At 46.9% G+C, this 14,013-nt stretch overlaps 1 protein-coding gene and 1 long non-coding RNA gene across 8 annotated transcripts in view; one reads left to right on the forward strand and one right to left on the reverse strand.

Moving 5' to 3' along the window:
• The window catches only part of Ten-m (teneurin transmembrane protein Ten-m), a 350,373-nt gene that overhangs the window by 45,035 nt on the left and 291,325 nt on the right, over positions 1-14,013 (reverse strand). For all 7 annotated transcript variants that reach the window (XM_086828715.1, XM_086828709.1, XM_086828701.1 and 4 more), the window contains one exon: positions 2,756-2,935. In XM_086828715.1, the coding sequence (XP_086684841.1) occupies positions 2,756-2,873 (118 nt within the window). In that variant the 5' untranslated portion in view covers positions 2,874-2,935. The remainder of the gene's footprint in view (positions 1-2,755; positions 2,936-14,013) is intronic.
• Positions 7,811-8,578, forward strand: LOC147645105 (uncharacterized). Its single transcript, XR_015270703.1, has 2 exons — positions 7,811-7,857; positions 7,987-8,578. It is a non-coding gene; the product is annotated as an uncharacterized LOC147645105 (long non-coding RNA).

A 14,013-nucleotide genomic window follows, 5' to 3' on the forward strand; every position in this document is an offset into this window, starting at 1 on the left:
GAAAGTTGGCTGAAGGACACCCCAGGAGGGAGGACTAGGCGCTCGGCCTGGGAAGGACTTTGTCTGGCCTTCTGGGCGAGTTGAAGCGGTCAATGACAGAGGAAAGTTTTTCAGCAAGCAAGCTAGCCACCAAAGCGATAAAAAATTAAAGCAACAGGACGAATGGGGGGCCAGGTACATAGCATAAGTAGGCAAAGGCAGCACAGACTGCCGCATCAAAATGCCGCAACGGCCTGTTATTATAATGAAAACGTGGCCAGCCGAGATCTGGCACTAAAAAACTTTGTTAAAAGCAGGGCCAGGCGGCAGACAACAGCGGAAGCCAGTTACATTTGCATGGCCAATGCTCAGTCGTCCTTTTCAAGTGCACGGTACGGCATGGCAGCAGGACGATTGTGTCTCTCACGGGTCATTAACAATTTAAGGTGCCAAGTACGGCCCCAATCAGAGCTGGCTGGCCTGGGGTTATATTAAAGCTTTAAAGGTCCCAGCTTGGGGATGGGGATCGGGATAGGGATAGGGATAGGGAGCAGCTGGTGAATCACAGCAGAGCAGCAACCCAAACCCTTCGAAATGTTCGCTTTTTAAGCGCTTCCCATGGCAATTTATATGGGAAACTTTTGTTTTGCTCCGCGATAACTCTGGCCGAGTATGCGCGACTGCATCGGGGATTGTGTGCGCGTGTATCCAATCGTGCAGAATGCCCATTTTTATATGTATTTGCATATGGTGCATAAGCATTTTTTCATACCCCATCCATCGGCAGGAGCCTCGCCATCTCCTCGCTCCACGCTCCTCTTTGCGAAATTTTTAAGCCAAAAGCATTGGCTGTGAACGCGGACAAAGTTTGCCTGAAAAATAACGTAGGCTGTCGCACCCGCCGCCGATTCATTCATTCATTTGCGAATTGTGGAGGCTCTCCTCATTTTTTCCCCATTTTTCCAATGGGTGCCAGAAGTCAACAAATAATATTTTCCATAAAAATTCGTACTGCTGCAGAAATTGAAATGAAAATATCCCCGGCTTCGGGAGGAGTCGGGAGTCGCTGCCAAATGTCATATATATACTCGTATATGTGCGTGTGCTGTGAGAGGGTGCGGGCAATCTGAATCTGAATCTCAATTTGATGTAGAATTTAATCAATATTTGTGTTACGATGACAACGAGGCCCCCCCCGCCGGGCCTGGCATCCCCCTCAGCTGCCACACTGTGGGCAGTGCGGCAGGCAGGTTAGAATGTTTATCAATTTATGCATAAATGCAAATAGAATTTCATAAATAGTCATTTAATTGCACTTTGGCCAGAAGCAGAGGCGCCGGACAAAGGACGACGGACGCCAGCCTATAAACGATATGCAAAATGCAAATTGGCGGACACAGAGCGAACACTTAGGCAGTGTCACATGCAAAATCCATCTGACGCATTGATGTGCCAAATGTGGCCAAAAGTGTGCAGCTGCCAGATTAAAGTGCTTCGAATTGTGGCCAAAAACCTGAGCACTAAATGCAGCCAAAGCGGCTGAGAAAGTATGCCAAATGCCCGGCACTAAAGTGAATGGTTTCCCTCTCTCTCTCTCTCAAAACAGAGGCGGTGCTGCTGGAAGCTGGGAAAAATTATGTGGCACGCAGGAAAATCAAGACAAAGCTTGGCATAAATACGAAAATATGAAAACACGAGGTGGGCGTGTGTGCGTGTGTTTGCACAATGCAAGGGGAAAACAAAAGGCAGCAGCAGCACAAGGCAAATACAGAGGCAGCACAGGAGCCCGAAAGTGTGCTACAGAAATGTATACAGGACGAGGAGGGCTGTTCAGGGAGGGTTGGAATTTCCAGCAGGCCTCTCTCAGCGTGTGTGTATTTCGTTACTTTCTTGCATTTTGTTTATGCTTCCAAAAAGAGAAAACTGCCTTTAAAAAATCAAACCAAATGAGGACTCTGCCTTGGAATAAAAACCCGCTTCGGCTTCATTCAATTAATAGACCCATAAACGCCCCCGTCCTTTCCATCATCTATTCGTCAGTCGCCGAGTGTGTGCGTGTGTGTGTGAGCCGCATTTGTTTGTCCGCAGTGTTTTTTTTTCTTGTTGTTTTGCCGGGTTTCTGTTTAGGCCCCTGCGGTCGTTTGGCTCGTATTTTTTTTGCGTTGGCCGCCGTTGCTGCTGCCAACTATTTTCACTCCACTTTCGAATGTTTTTATCCCTAAAGCCTGCTTGCGGATATGCATAGAGCGAAAACACAAACAACGGCCAACTCTAACCAAACTGAACTGAACGGAGTCCGCTGGATAAAAAGAGGCCAAGAACATTGTTGTTGGAAAAACAATAAATGGCAAATGTATGGCGGCATTTTAGGCGCATGGCGCATCGGAAACAAAAGAGCTGAAAATTTGCAAAATGCTGCGGCCTTTTCCCTCCATTCCTCCATCGTCGTCCGGTTCGATCCTTTTTTTTTCATTTTGTTCCTCCTTTTTGTATTTTGCATTTTTATAGCAATATGGCAAATGGAATTTTTGTACCCGTTGCGAGTGCTAAACATTTAAATGAGTCAAGTGGCTTTTTGATGGTCGCCACGGAGCGGAAAGGGGGCTTTTGGGTTGCGGGTTTGAATTTGCATATGGCTGCAAAAATTGCTTTGCGGAGGCTTTTAGTGAGCCAGGATTGGGGAAGGAGGGAAGGGGGGAGAGCGGCACACTTTTCAAATGGGATATATGTGTTTGTGTTTTTGGGGGCATGGCGATCTATCCGGGGTTTTACTCACTTAGATTTCCACTGGGAATGTAAACGTTGCCCGATGGCGTTCGCACCAAACAAGATGGCTCAAAGTCAACGTCATTGGGATTGCTGGCGGTTAAACGACCATTTTGCATGCGACTCATTGTCGGATTACGCGGCGGAACGTCCGGCGGAGCCGTTGGCGTGACTCCTTCCAGGAGGAAGCCTGAAAATAGGTGCAAAAATATGGATCATTAGTTGGGTGATTTTTATTTCAGAGTCCAGAAACTAACTGATGGTAAAAATCGCGTATTTTATTCGAAATCACGAAATCCACTAAAAGAATTTGCTGAATTTTTCAACAGCTTCAAATGGGTTTTTTTGTGAAAGGGGATGCAATCAGTTCGCATTGAATGCTGGGTACAAAAATCAGGCGAAAGGAACAAATCGAAATGAAATTATTTAACAGCATAGAAAATTCAATTTGTCTCCTTTTCCACCCCCCCCCCCCCCCCCCTAAACAAACAAACAAACAAACACGGAAACTTGAATACAAATGCAAAAGAGACGGGGGAGGCGGAAGAATAGATACAAAACTCTAAAATACCGAGAATTACCAGGCAAAAGGCAATTGCCAAAACGAGAAACCAGATATATATATATATGTATATAAATAAAAATAAGAGGAAAACATAGAAAATGAAATTCAATTTGCGCGCTCAAAAATTTTCAATGCCGCCGAGGAGGAGGGAGGAGGAGCATGGAAATCGGGTGCCAAAGTGCCTTTGATACCCATCCCCCACACACACTCTGGGGCGTCGAAGTGTGTCTATGTGTGCGCGCCTCCTTCCTTATCCTTCCCCTCCTCCTCACTCCTTGCGCCGTAATAAATTTCAAAAGCATTCGCATTCACTCGCATAGAAAATTTTAAGCTCATTTGTAGGCTTAAAAAGCATTTCCACGAGGGACCAGGGACCGGGGAGCGGAATAGGGATTGCCGGGTGCAAACAGGATGCCCGACAAATTCAAACGCCAAAAGCGAAAAAGGACACAACGAAGCAGCGGGAGAAATGCACAGCAACGGAAGCGCCAACGGCCAAGGAACAAAATTTCAAATTTGTTGAGATTTGCCGGGCGCGAAATTTATATCCTTCCCCTCGTCCTAGTCCGCGTCTCCTCCTAATCCGCCCTCTAAGGACGGTACCGTGCGTGTGTGGGCTGCCTCTGGCTTAGTTAGTTAGTCCGGGAAGCTCCTTCTCCTCGGGAGAGCCCCCTTGCCGTAATCGCATTGCGCTAGGCCGAGACCATTCTCGTTTCTCCTGCTGCCAGTGTCCTTTTTTTCTCTCCAGCTCTAAGCTGGACCAGCGGCAGAATCTGGGCGCACAAGTGGCCACTGGCCTGGCTGTGGGAAGTTAAAGCTGCGGAAAATATGACACCAACTTGTCTGCCTCGGACGAGAGCCACGAGAGCCTCGGCCTGCTGCCCGGATTGCCGCAGGGCCTGCGCATTATCGTAATAATGGAACGTCGGACCCCCCCCCCCTCTCCGGCGGAAACAACAACAAAAACAGGCAGGAAGAAGCCCGGCAACTGCCTGCCAGCAAAGATTATTTCACGCGGTTAAACACAACGGCAAAGGCACCAAAAGTTCCCTCCCGAAAAATTGGCAGCTGTAAAGTTGCTCTGTTGGTCCGTCGCTCGGTCAGCTGTGATTAAAAATGGACGGCGGAGAATATTTGTGGACTTTTGTCTTTGGCCTGCGTGTAATTAGATTTGAGATTTAAGGCGCTTATGCCCGATGCGAGGGGTAATTTAAATTGAAAATGTACCCGAGGGGGGACCCCAGGTCGTACGAGTGACGCCGCTCCACATTCAATTTCCAAGGATCTGTCGTATGGGTGCCGACCTCCGCTGACAATTATATCGTCATCAAGCGCACAAGTTAAGCTAAAGTAGCCAAGTGCAATTTGCATGGACAAGCGCCATGGATGGCGTCATTTAAATACACATAAGGTCTCCGACATTGGGGCAGGGAGCTTTGTGGCATGCTGCATGCATTATTTTAATATTAAGCAAGAGTAGGAGGATAAACTGTCAATTGTGATACCAATTACCATGTTGCAGGAATATTGGAACATCACTTGGCTAAAACTTAACGCCCTTTTAAGCCGCAGTTCACACAGTAAGAGAAACTGATCCTTCACTTTATCTATCCCACAAGTATAGTTAAAAGTGGAAGAAGCTGGCTAGATCCTTGATCTACACCACACTGAGTGATATTATCCTTAAGTTACTCATTGATGGGCATGCTCTCTTCGTTCAGTTTTCGGTGGACCAAGTCAAGGGCTTAGCCAAATGACAGAGAAAAAACAGAGAAAGAAAGAAATACAAAAACGATGACAATGGCCATGTTGGGAGCCAAAACGAAAGTGGCTAACAAAGAGGATTCTCCACTAGTCGTGGTTGCCTGCTTGCCAGTTGGCATCCGCATCCGCATCTATGTACATCCGCATCTACTTCCACATACAGAGGACAGGCATGAACTGGGGGCCAATGCGAATGCCAAGCGACCACTTAAAGCGCAGTCGGAGGCTGGAAGAACAAGACCCAGATGATGGACCAGGAGCAGGAGCAGGAGCAGGAGTAGGACTAGCAGCACGAAGGGCGAAAAACGGAGCAGAGGCAAACGAATGGAACAACGGGCAACTACTGGGAATGGCGCTGATAAGCAGCTTATCTTCATTTCTACAACCCCCAGCGTTTATTTTTCCACTAGCAAGCCTCGATCTGTGTGTGTGTGTGTGTGTGTTGTTTGTTTGTGTTGTTGCTTGCCATGTCCTTGTTGTTGGTGCTCCTCTGCTGGCGCTGCTGTTGCCATTGTCGTTGTCATTTTGAATGCGAATGCGCTGCTGCTGTTTTTAGGGTACGCAAAATGTGTAATGGCATTTCGTCAGACGGAGCATGAAAAAGCGAGGCGAGCTTAGTGATAACACAGGACAAGGGGCAGGGGCAGGGGCAGGGCAAGGAGTGGGTGTAGCTGTTGTGGCGGTTTCCTCCCGCTTACCCCAAATGTGTATGTGACAAAGCGAATTTTCCCTTTTCCCTACTCATACCCCAATGTTTGGTGAGGGTTCTTCTTTTCTCTTTTTTTTGGCCTGCATTTAATGCTTTTATAATGCACTCAGCATCTAAAAGAAAAAATGGAAGGGAACAACCAACATTCGACAGAATGGAAAATCAGCCAAAATGCCAAAAAGTATTCTCGCCAAATTGAAGAGAATTTGGAGACAGAATGCAGCATAAGTCGGTGGCAGGGCAGCTTCCGCTCCAGCTTCAACTTCAACTTCAATTAGGGAAACGGTGGGGCCGGGAATGAAAACATTCAAGCGGCATGGGTGCGGCACGCGCTGCCGAGTGAAATATGTTAATTAAATTAAGAGATGGGGGGCAGGGGGGAGGGATCGAAAGGCGACACCAGCTGCTTGTGGCATGCCAACAATGGGCAATGAGAGCTGGCAGGCGGGGGGCATGCCAACACCTTCGGAGGCAGCAGCAACAGATTCTTCCTCAGCTCCTGGCTCCCTTGACGAGAGAGAAATGTAAAACACTTTCGGTATGACAGCTGAAATGTCAGTTAAGCATGAATTGCTGCCAGCAGAGGGACGAGGGCGAAACTGGGAGTAATGAAAATGAGGCATCCCGAGACCTCCCTCCCTGCCTCCCTGCCTCTCTGCCTGCCTGCGCTCCCAGGTGGGCAGCAGGGACTGACAACTGCTGAAGCGTTTCTTAACTACAGCAGCGCCATGCTCTTGTTTTCCTTTCGCCCAACTTAAGTGAGTGAGAAACGAAAGATAAAGATGCCAAGCGGGAAATTGCATTGCAGCCGTGGCCCGGAAGCGGCGATGACATTCGCTTAATCGATGGAGATATCCGTTTTCTAGCCCATTAAATTGCAGTACAGTCCGTCGCATCCCGTTTCCGGCAGCAGCATCGATAATAACAATAATCAGGGGAGACAGCTATGATGACAGGTGCAGACCGGTAAACAGGTAGACCGCACCAATATAGCCCTTCGTAAATCCAGCTACCCATATGAGCCACGCTGCGTATACGCAATGTGGAGCAGACAGTATGTATGATTTTTTACTGTCCGCTGCTGCTGCTGCTGCTGCTGCTGCTGCCATTTAGTTGATAAGGGATTGAATTATATAGCGGCTGAGGAGGAGGGAGGAGGAGCAAACAAAAGGCGCCTAAACTGACAATTGGGCGCTTTGTTTGTAGCGTGTCTGTGCATTAGGACCCTGCCCAATGTGACTGCATTCAGTTTCAGGCCGGACTTCGATTCTTCTTGCCCCCTTCCCCAGAAAGGCGGCGGCAGGATAATGCGGGCCATCTGTATGCGTGTACGCATGTCCCTGCCAATGTTTGCACTAACAAAACAGGCACACAGAGAAAGAAACATTCGAACTACTATTATTAAATTGGAAATTCTAGTTAAGACTTGAATGATTTTAATAAATATTTGATAGAAAACACTTCCCTTAAAGATGTCTTAGATATTATGGAGAGAAACTCTTGGATCTACTTCCCAAATATATATATATTTTTTGGGTTTATTAGTATAACATTTCTCTCTGTGCATATCTGGGGTTATATGTTTGCGCCGCCTGAGCCTGACATATAAATAGGACGACCCAGGCTCACACACACAGAGTTGTCAAAGTTTAGTGGAGAATTGCTTGTCCTGGGCCGGTCAAGTAATTCCTTTGCATAGGTGAATGTGTACAGTTTATTAAATGTGAGTCCTGCCGGTGCCTGCCCAACTATTTATGTCGCCTGTCGTGTACCGCCCAAGGACCGCCCACACACACCAACACACACCCTCTCACGTGCAGACGGGCCCATTGTGCGTCATTTGCAAAGCCCTGCGCATCCACAATCTTTGTTTGTCAAAGTTTGCGCTCGCCTAGGAGATTTATTTAGTCGGGCTGTGGCACAACTTGGATTTACTTCGACACAATTGTCAGCTTAGTCACGTTTCATGTGTCGACGGATTCGAGCAGCCGGGATGTGCGATCCAGGGGCAGGGGGGGAGGAGCAGGATGTGTGGCTGGATGGGAGCCGCGCTAATGCTAAACACGACATAAAGGTAAAAAGCCAAAGACACGCGATGCGAATATTTTTACGGGCCGCCAGCAAGGACCTGCACCTGCAGGGATGGGTGGAGCCAGGACGAAGGAAAACAAGAAGTTTACGCTTTGTTTGCCTTGATTTCCAGTTTGTATGCTAGTTGGCCTCAGCCCCGAAAAGTCGCTGCTGGCGAGGATCAAGCTTTGACGCCGTGTTGATGCCTCGCCGATAAATCCTTTTGGTGCTGCTGCTGCAGCCTACTTTGCGGCTCTTCTAATCAAGTTTCAGCAGTGACTCGGTTTCGCCAGAAGCCATCCTGCACCGAAAACTAACTCTGACAGTTTCTGATATGCCGCCTTTCCAGCCCCGAGTTCTGGTCCCGGGCGAGGCGACACGACGCGACGCGGCTTAATTGATTTTGTGGCATGCAAAGTTCAGAAGACGACGGCCCCAAAACCGCAAGCCAGCCGATTTGAGCTCATTTTTTTAGACTGCTTAGCTTAGTGACAAGTGCAGTGTCGGCAGTTCCCCTTCTCCGCTAATCCTATTAGACGATACTTTGCGGTTTCCTCTCCGCCGTAGTAGTGAGTAGTAAGCGCGCCGCCACTCTTTTTCCGGGAAACTCTTTAAGCCTTAAAGCGCCGAGCCCCGCCCCGCTCGAGCGAGCCGAGGCCGTGGCATAACTTTGGGTTCTTTGTCAAGCGCGAATGTAATAAACGTCAACTGACAGTTTCTGGCAATAGCAACTTCTCAAGATTTATTTGCTACGACGCAGACCAGTAGTCAAAAGTTTTCGGGCAAATGAATGGTTGAACAAGCGGCGAAACTGAAATCTAATTTAACGCTATATTTGGCGCATTTGCCAGTTGCCTTTGCTGGAAAAGTGGGTCGACCCTTCGTCCTTTTCCATTTCGATTCGCTGGAATTACACTCAAATTATAAGTGCTGCTTCTCTCTGTGTGTGTTTGTGTGTGTAATGTGGAGGAGGAAATGCAGCGAAAAGTTTTCGCCGTATGCCGCCCGAAAGTAGGCTATAGATAACTGACAGTTGCTTGCGGCTCATTAACATTTCAAAGTGGCAGCCAAGGGGCCAAAACACACACTTTTCCGTACTTCTTCTTCACTCTCCTCTCCACCTCTCGCTGCCGCTCTACTTTTCCGCGTCTCGCTTTCTTTTCTGGCCATAATTCACAGCGTGTCAGGCGTGCTTAACCTTCTTCGCCTTTTCTGTACGTGTCGTAATGCCAGCCGAGGTGCTTGACATTTTTCGCGAACGCCTTCAGTTATGCAACACATTTTCGCGAAGCACCAGAGAACGTAAGAGAGAGAGAGAGAGAGAGAGAGAGCAAGAGAAAGTGAGAGGGGCAACCACGACACAAAAGCCTACAAACAAATTAAGCAGAAAATAAAAGCTTTATCTCCGCGTATGTGTGTGTGTGTGTGGCAGAAGAAGGAAGAACAAACGAAAAGCCAATGTAAAAGCGAGGCAGAGGAAACTGGCGCAATCGTAGTTTCTTCGGAAAAGTGCAGGCAGTTAAGCACTTTTGTCTCAATGAGTGTCAACAAGCGACCCGAGGAGGCGACGCGACACAAGTCAAGAGTTAGGCGCACACACACACGTCCCAGAGGGCAAACAGCAGCGGTCACAAAAGTCACACAAACTTGGAATAAATGAAAACTATACAAATTGTTATATGACCTCAAGAACCTGAAAGAAATTGTATGGCGTTACGTATCTTATTTACCTATTTTGCTTCTAGTATAGCTTTAATTTATTTTAACTTTAAAGAGAACTTTATTAAAATTAAGAATAAGCTAAATACATACGTAGGCTACATATTCAGAATAAGATGCATTACGCTGGAATATTTAACTTTTCAACAAAAATGTAAGCAACCGTCTCAAGACTTATGACGCTACATATCTTATTACTTATATTACTTTCAGTTTTATTTCAAATTTGACAGTTTTTGATAAAGTCCTAGCATATGTTGAATGCCCAGCTCTATTTTTCCCACCACAACTGTGCATGTGGGTGTGGAAAAGGAACAGAAAAAAATAATCGCTCTATTAATGAGCCCCGGGCCAAGTGCAACAAGCTGACAACATGACCTAACCTAACCCAGCTATTTGGCTCGGCTTGCTTGCATCTCTGCCTGTGTGTGTGTGTGTGTGTGTGTGTTTTGGCCACTCGAGGGTTTAGTTTGCGGCCAGATTTGCCATCTCCTTCTTCTCCTCTTGGCCTGCTCCGACTCTTTCTTTTGTTCCCACTCAAACAATGGCAGATGGAGAAAGAAAAGCAAAGGAGTGAGTGGGTGAAATTGAGCCGCAGTTAGAGACAACAAGGACTCTGGGGTGCCTTTAGAATTCCCAACTGGTTGAAGCAATTAGACAGATTTTAATGCTCTCGTGCTCCGTGCTCAGAGCTCAGAGCTCAGAGCTCGGTTCTCGCATTTTTTCCGCTGCCGGTTCAAAGGAACTTTTCTATTTTGATTCAAATTCTAATTGGATTCCATCTTTGGCAGCAATCTCATTCAATTTGCCAGCTGACAAAAGTTGCTATGCAAACGCGAAACATGAACAAGAACAAATCATTATCGAGGTTCAACAACAGCAGCAGCAGCAGAGAGTGGAAAACTTCTCGTCCTGCGAAGGTCGGGGGAGCTGAGGGGAATAATGCGAGCGCACATAGAAAACTTTTCGGTTCCGGCGGGATGAGGTTATTTTTTTGATGGAATGTCTGCCATGTATACATTACAAGTTTCGCGTTACGAATGTGGAAAAATATGATGGAAAGGGGGTTGGTCGTCGGTCGTTGGGCGTGGATCCATCGCTCAGGTCCCATCTCTGGGCAACTTTAATTGGAGCGACTTGAAAGCGAACTTTTCATTCCATTTCCATGTCGTCTTTCCACTCTCAATTGCCTCGGCCCTGGTCAAGTGGCTCTTTGTGTGGATTTTCAGCTTTGAGCTTTGTCGTTTTGTTTATTTATTATTCGCACTGATGGCAAGAGGTCCAAGCGGACTCGACTCGAAGGCCCTTCATTTTCCCTAATATAATTTAAATTTCGTGCACTGCTCTTTTCTTTTCTGTTTTTTTCTGCTTTTTTGAGAGAGAGAATTCATTCCATTTCGGCTTTTAGTGGACTTTGGAGAGCAGTTAAATTCTAAAGTTCCTTTCCAGCTCCCTTCCAGATACACACCCGCACTGACCCTGCCCTGCTGGAGGAGGGGTGGAGTTGAAGTGCTCCCGAAATTGAAAAGTGGAGAAACTTTCAGTTTCTTTTTTGTTCCTGCCTTTAAGGGGTGGAAACTTGCGGTTTTATTAATGCTTCTGCTTCTGTTTCTGAGTCCTGAACGTCTTAAGGAACTTTTCCTCCAGCCCAGCATTTTTCGAGTCTCCTTCAGCCTGCTGCCGGAGCTGCTGCTGGAGCTGGTGTTGCTGTTATTCCGCCTGATCCTGTTTGTGATGGTGGCAGGAGGCGGGAGTAGGAACAGCAAGCAAAAAGTTTGTTGCTGGTAATTATGCTGCGCGCAGAGCGGGAAAGTTTGCCCTGGAGAGGCTGCGAGGCATGTGAATAATGATGTTGACGAAAGGAACGAGTGCAGTGCGGTTGGGCTGCAAGGACACACAGTTTCCCTGTAATTTGCCTGTCCAATCGCAACACTCGATTCAAGGGGTCTGCCACGGCTTTGATTTGCGTTTTCCATGGCATTAATTTAGCAATCGTTGTGGTTCAGTACTTTTTAGTGGCAACACACACGGCTGCACAAACAATTAAAAATAATGAAAAACTGCAGTGTAGAAACATTGGAAAATGGGAAAAGCACAAGGCAAAAGGAAGCAGAGCACAAGTTGCAGCCCTCGCTGTTGCATTATGTAAAGCAATTAAAATGTTGCAGGGGCAACACACAACAGCAACAGCCGCCAAATGTAGCATAACTTAAGGCGTACTCACACACACGCACACACACAACAGCAGACAAAAAAAGTACATAAAAGAGAAGAAAAACAGTTGACTTTTAATGGCATTGCAGTCGGGGAGAAGGGAATGGGGGACCCCCAGCAGCTGTGCCGCTGGAACGGGCCTGGCTCCTAACCCGTGATTAAGGAAATTGTTGAAAAATGTTAAACAAGCCAACGAGACGAGGGGCCCGCGTCCCCTCCGCTCTGCCACTTGTCTGCTCCGCTGACCTGGTAAAGAAAAAAATCTATAAAAATGCAGCTAGGACGGGCGCCTGCTGTTAGGCAACATATTGCAGTCAAGGCCTTCGCTGCGTGCATTTTTTAAATGCTCTCCGCTTCCTCTCCCAGCCCTACTCCTGCCCTACTGCTGCATGCCTCTGCCAGCCGCATGTGGCACAAACGGAAGCTGCTGTTTGGCTCGCATAAATAATAACAATAGCAGGAGTGGGCGGTGGGCGGTGGGCGGTGCGAGGTGCTCGTAGGGCGGTGGGCTAGTGGGCTAGTGGGCGTGACAAGCCACCAACACGTGTAGCAAAGCTTGTTTGCCGCCGAAGCTGCTGTTGCTGCTGCTACTGTTGCTGCCTTTATGGCAACTATTTTCACAGAGTTTAAGTCCATGTGCGGGACTGTGTATCTTTGTGTACACATGTTCCCGGGTGTTTTCTATCTTGTTTAAAAATTGTTGGCCATTTGGGCGCTGGTGCTGGGACATGTGTTTACCCAGTTACTTTGGCTTATTGGCTTCACCTGGCAGCCTTAAAGCGAAAGTGAGATCGCAAGGGTAGAGATAGTTTGCTCCTCTGTTCATTAATTGTTTTGGAACACAATTCAAACTCACGCGTCCCGGGAAATGAGGAGACCATCATCATCATGAAACATACCTGGAATATAGAAAAGAGAGAGAGATTTGGTGAGTTTAAGGCTTAGTTTAAAGTTGACCTGGCCGTCAGTCATGTCATTTAAATTGCCTTGTCTTAAACACACTGTCAAAATGCAGTGTTGCTGATTGCTCGTGCAATAATTTAATTTGTTACACACTGCGGTGAACCGCATTCGGTTTATTTATATTATTTTGCTTATTTCCAGCATTTGTTTCTTTTCGGGCGTTTTTGTGTTACTGTCAGTTGCAGAACTCGCTGTGCATTACAAACAATGGCTGTTTATTTTGGTGAACGTGTCGTCTCTCTGCACATTTTAAAATATCAACATTTTTTGATGAATTTTATTTAGCTGGCAGGAACTGTTTTTGGCAGCAAATTTAATGGCAAAGTGACAACAAGAATCAGAGAGAGGCATTGCAATTTAATGGGACTCATTTTAGTGATTCCACCAGTAGTTTTATCAAATCGAATTTTCCATCAATCATTAATTAATGTAGAATTGCGCCCCATGTCGCATAATGAACGAGGTCTTCAACTTTCGTTTTACTCGCAAAGGGAAAACTTGAAAATTAATTTAAATGTCTTCCTAATGAATGCTTACAGCTTTCATAACTCTTCTGCCGGCATTGTGATGCTAACGACGACGGAAAATTCAAATCAGCCGGACTTACACAACCAAGCCGGGAAGTGAGAAGAAATTAGCTGCAGCGAACAAGATGCACCGATGCGATATCGGATGCGAATGAGATATGTGAAAGATGTCAACTGTCATGTTGCCTGACACTTTCCGCGCCACTTTTTTGTCTCGAATCTAATTTTTTTCTGCTGCCTCCATGGGCCAATTATCATCTATTTATACCTGGAATCTCTGTGGGTCGCGCAGCGTGAAACTGTGAAATGGCTTTCGAATTGATATGCAAATGGCAAATATTGGTGGGGAGAAATTTGACTGAGTTATGCATTTGATAAAAATGCAGTTTTCCTCCGATTTGGCGCACAGCAGGTGTCTCGCCGACCCTTGGGCGTTGCATAAGCCAAGCTCAACCTGTTGGCCGCCCAGAAAACCAATCAAGAGCTGATTCGGCGAAAAAAACCATCCATATCAGGTCTCGTCAGAACGAAAGAGAGCGGCCTTTTTGGCAGCCTGCCTAAGAAATCACCAGCTCTGCGTAGGAAGCAGTCCTCCCCCTCCTCATTCCCATTCCCACTCCCATTTCCATCCTCAATTCCATACCATACCCATACCCATCCTCATCTTCGTTCAGTCGTGCCCAGTAGCCGCAAGCACATGTCAGACAAGGAACAAGCAACTGGCAGCAAGGAACATG

The sequence above is a fragment of the Drosophila serrata genome, unplaced genomic scaffold (assembly GCF_035046125.1).
Source record: "Drosophila serrata isolate PLE 108 unplaced genomic scaffold, ASM3504612v1 contig_17, whole genome shotgun sequence".
In the NCBI taxonomy this organism is placed as follows: Eukaryota; Metazoa; Arthropoda; class Insecta; order Diptera; family Drosophilidae; genus Drosophila; species Drosophila serrata.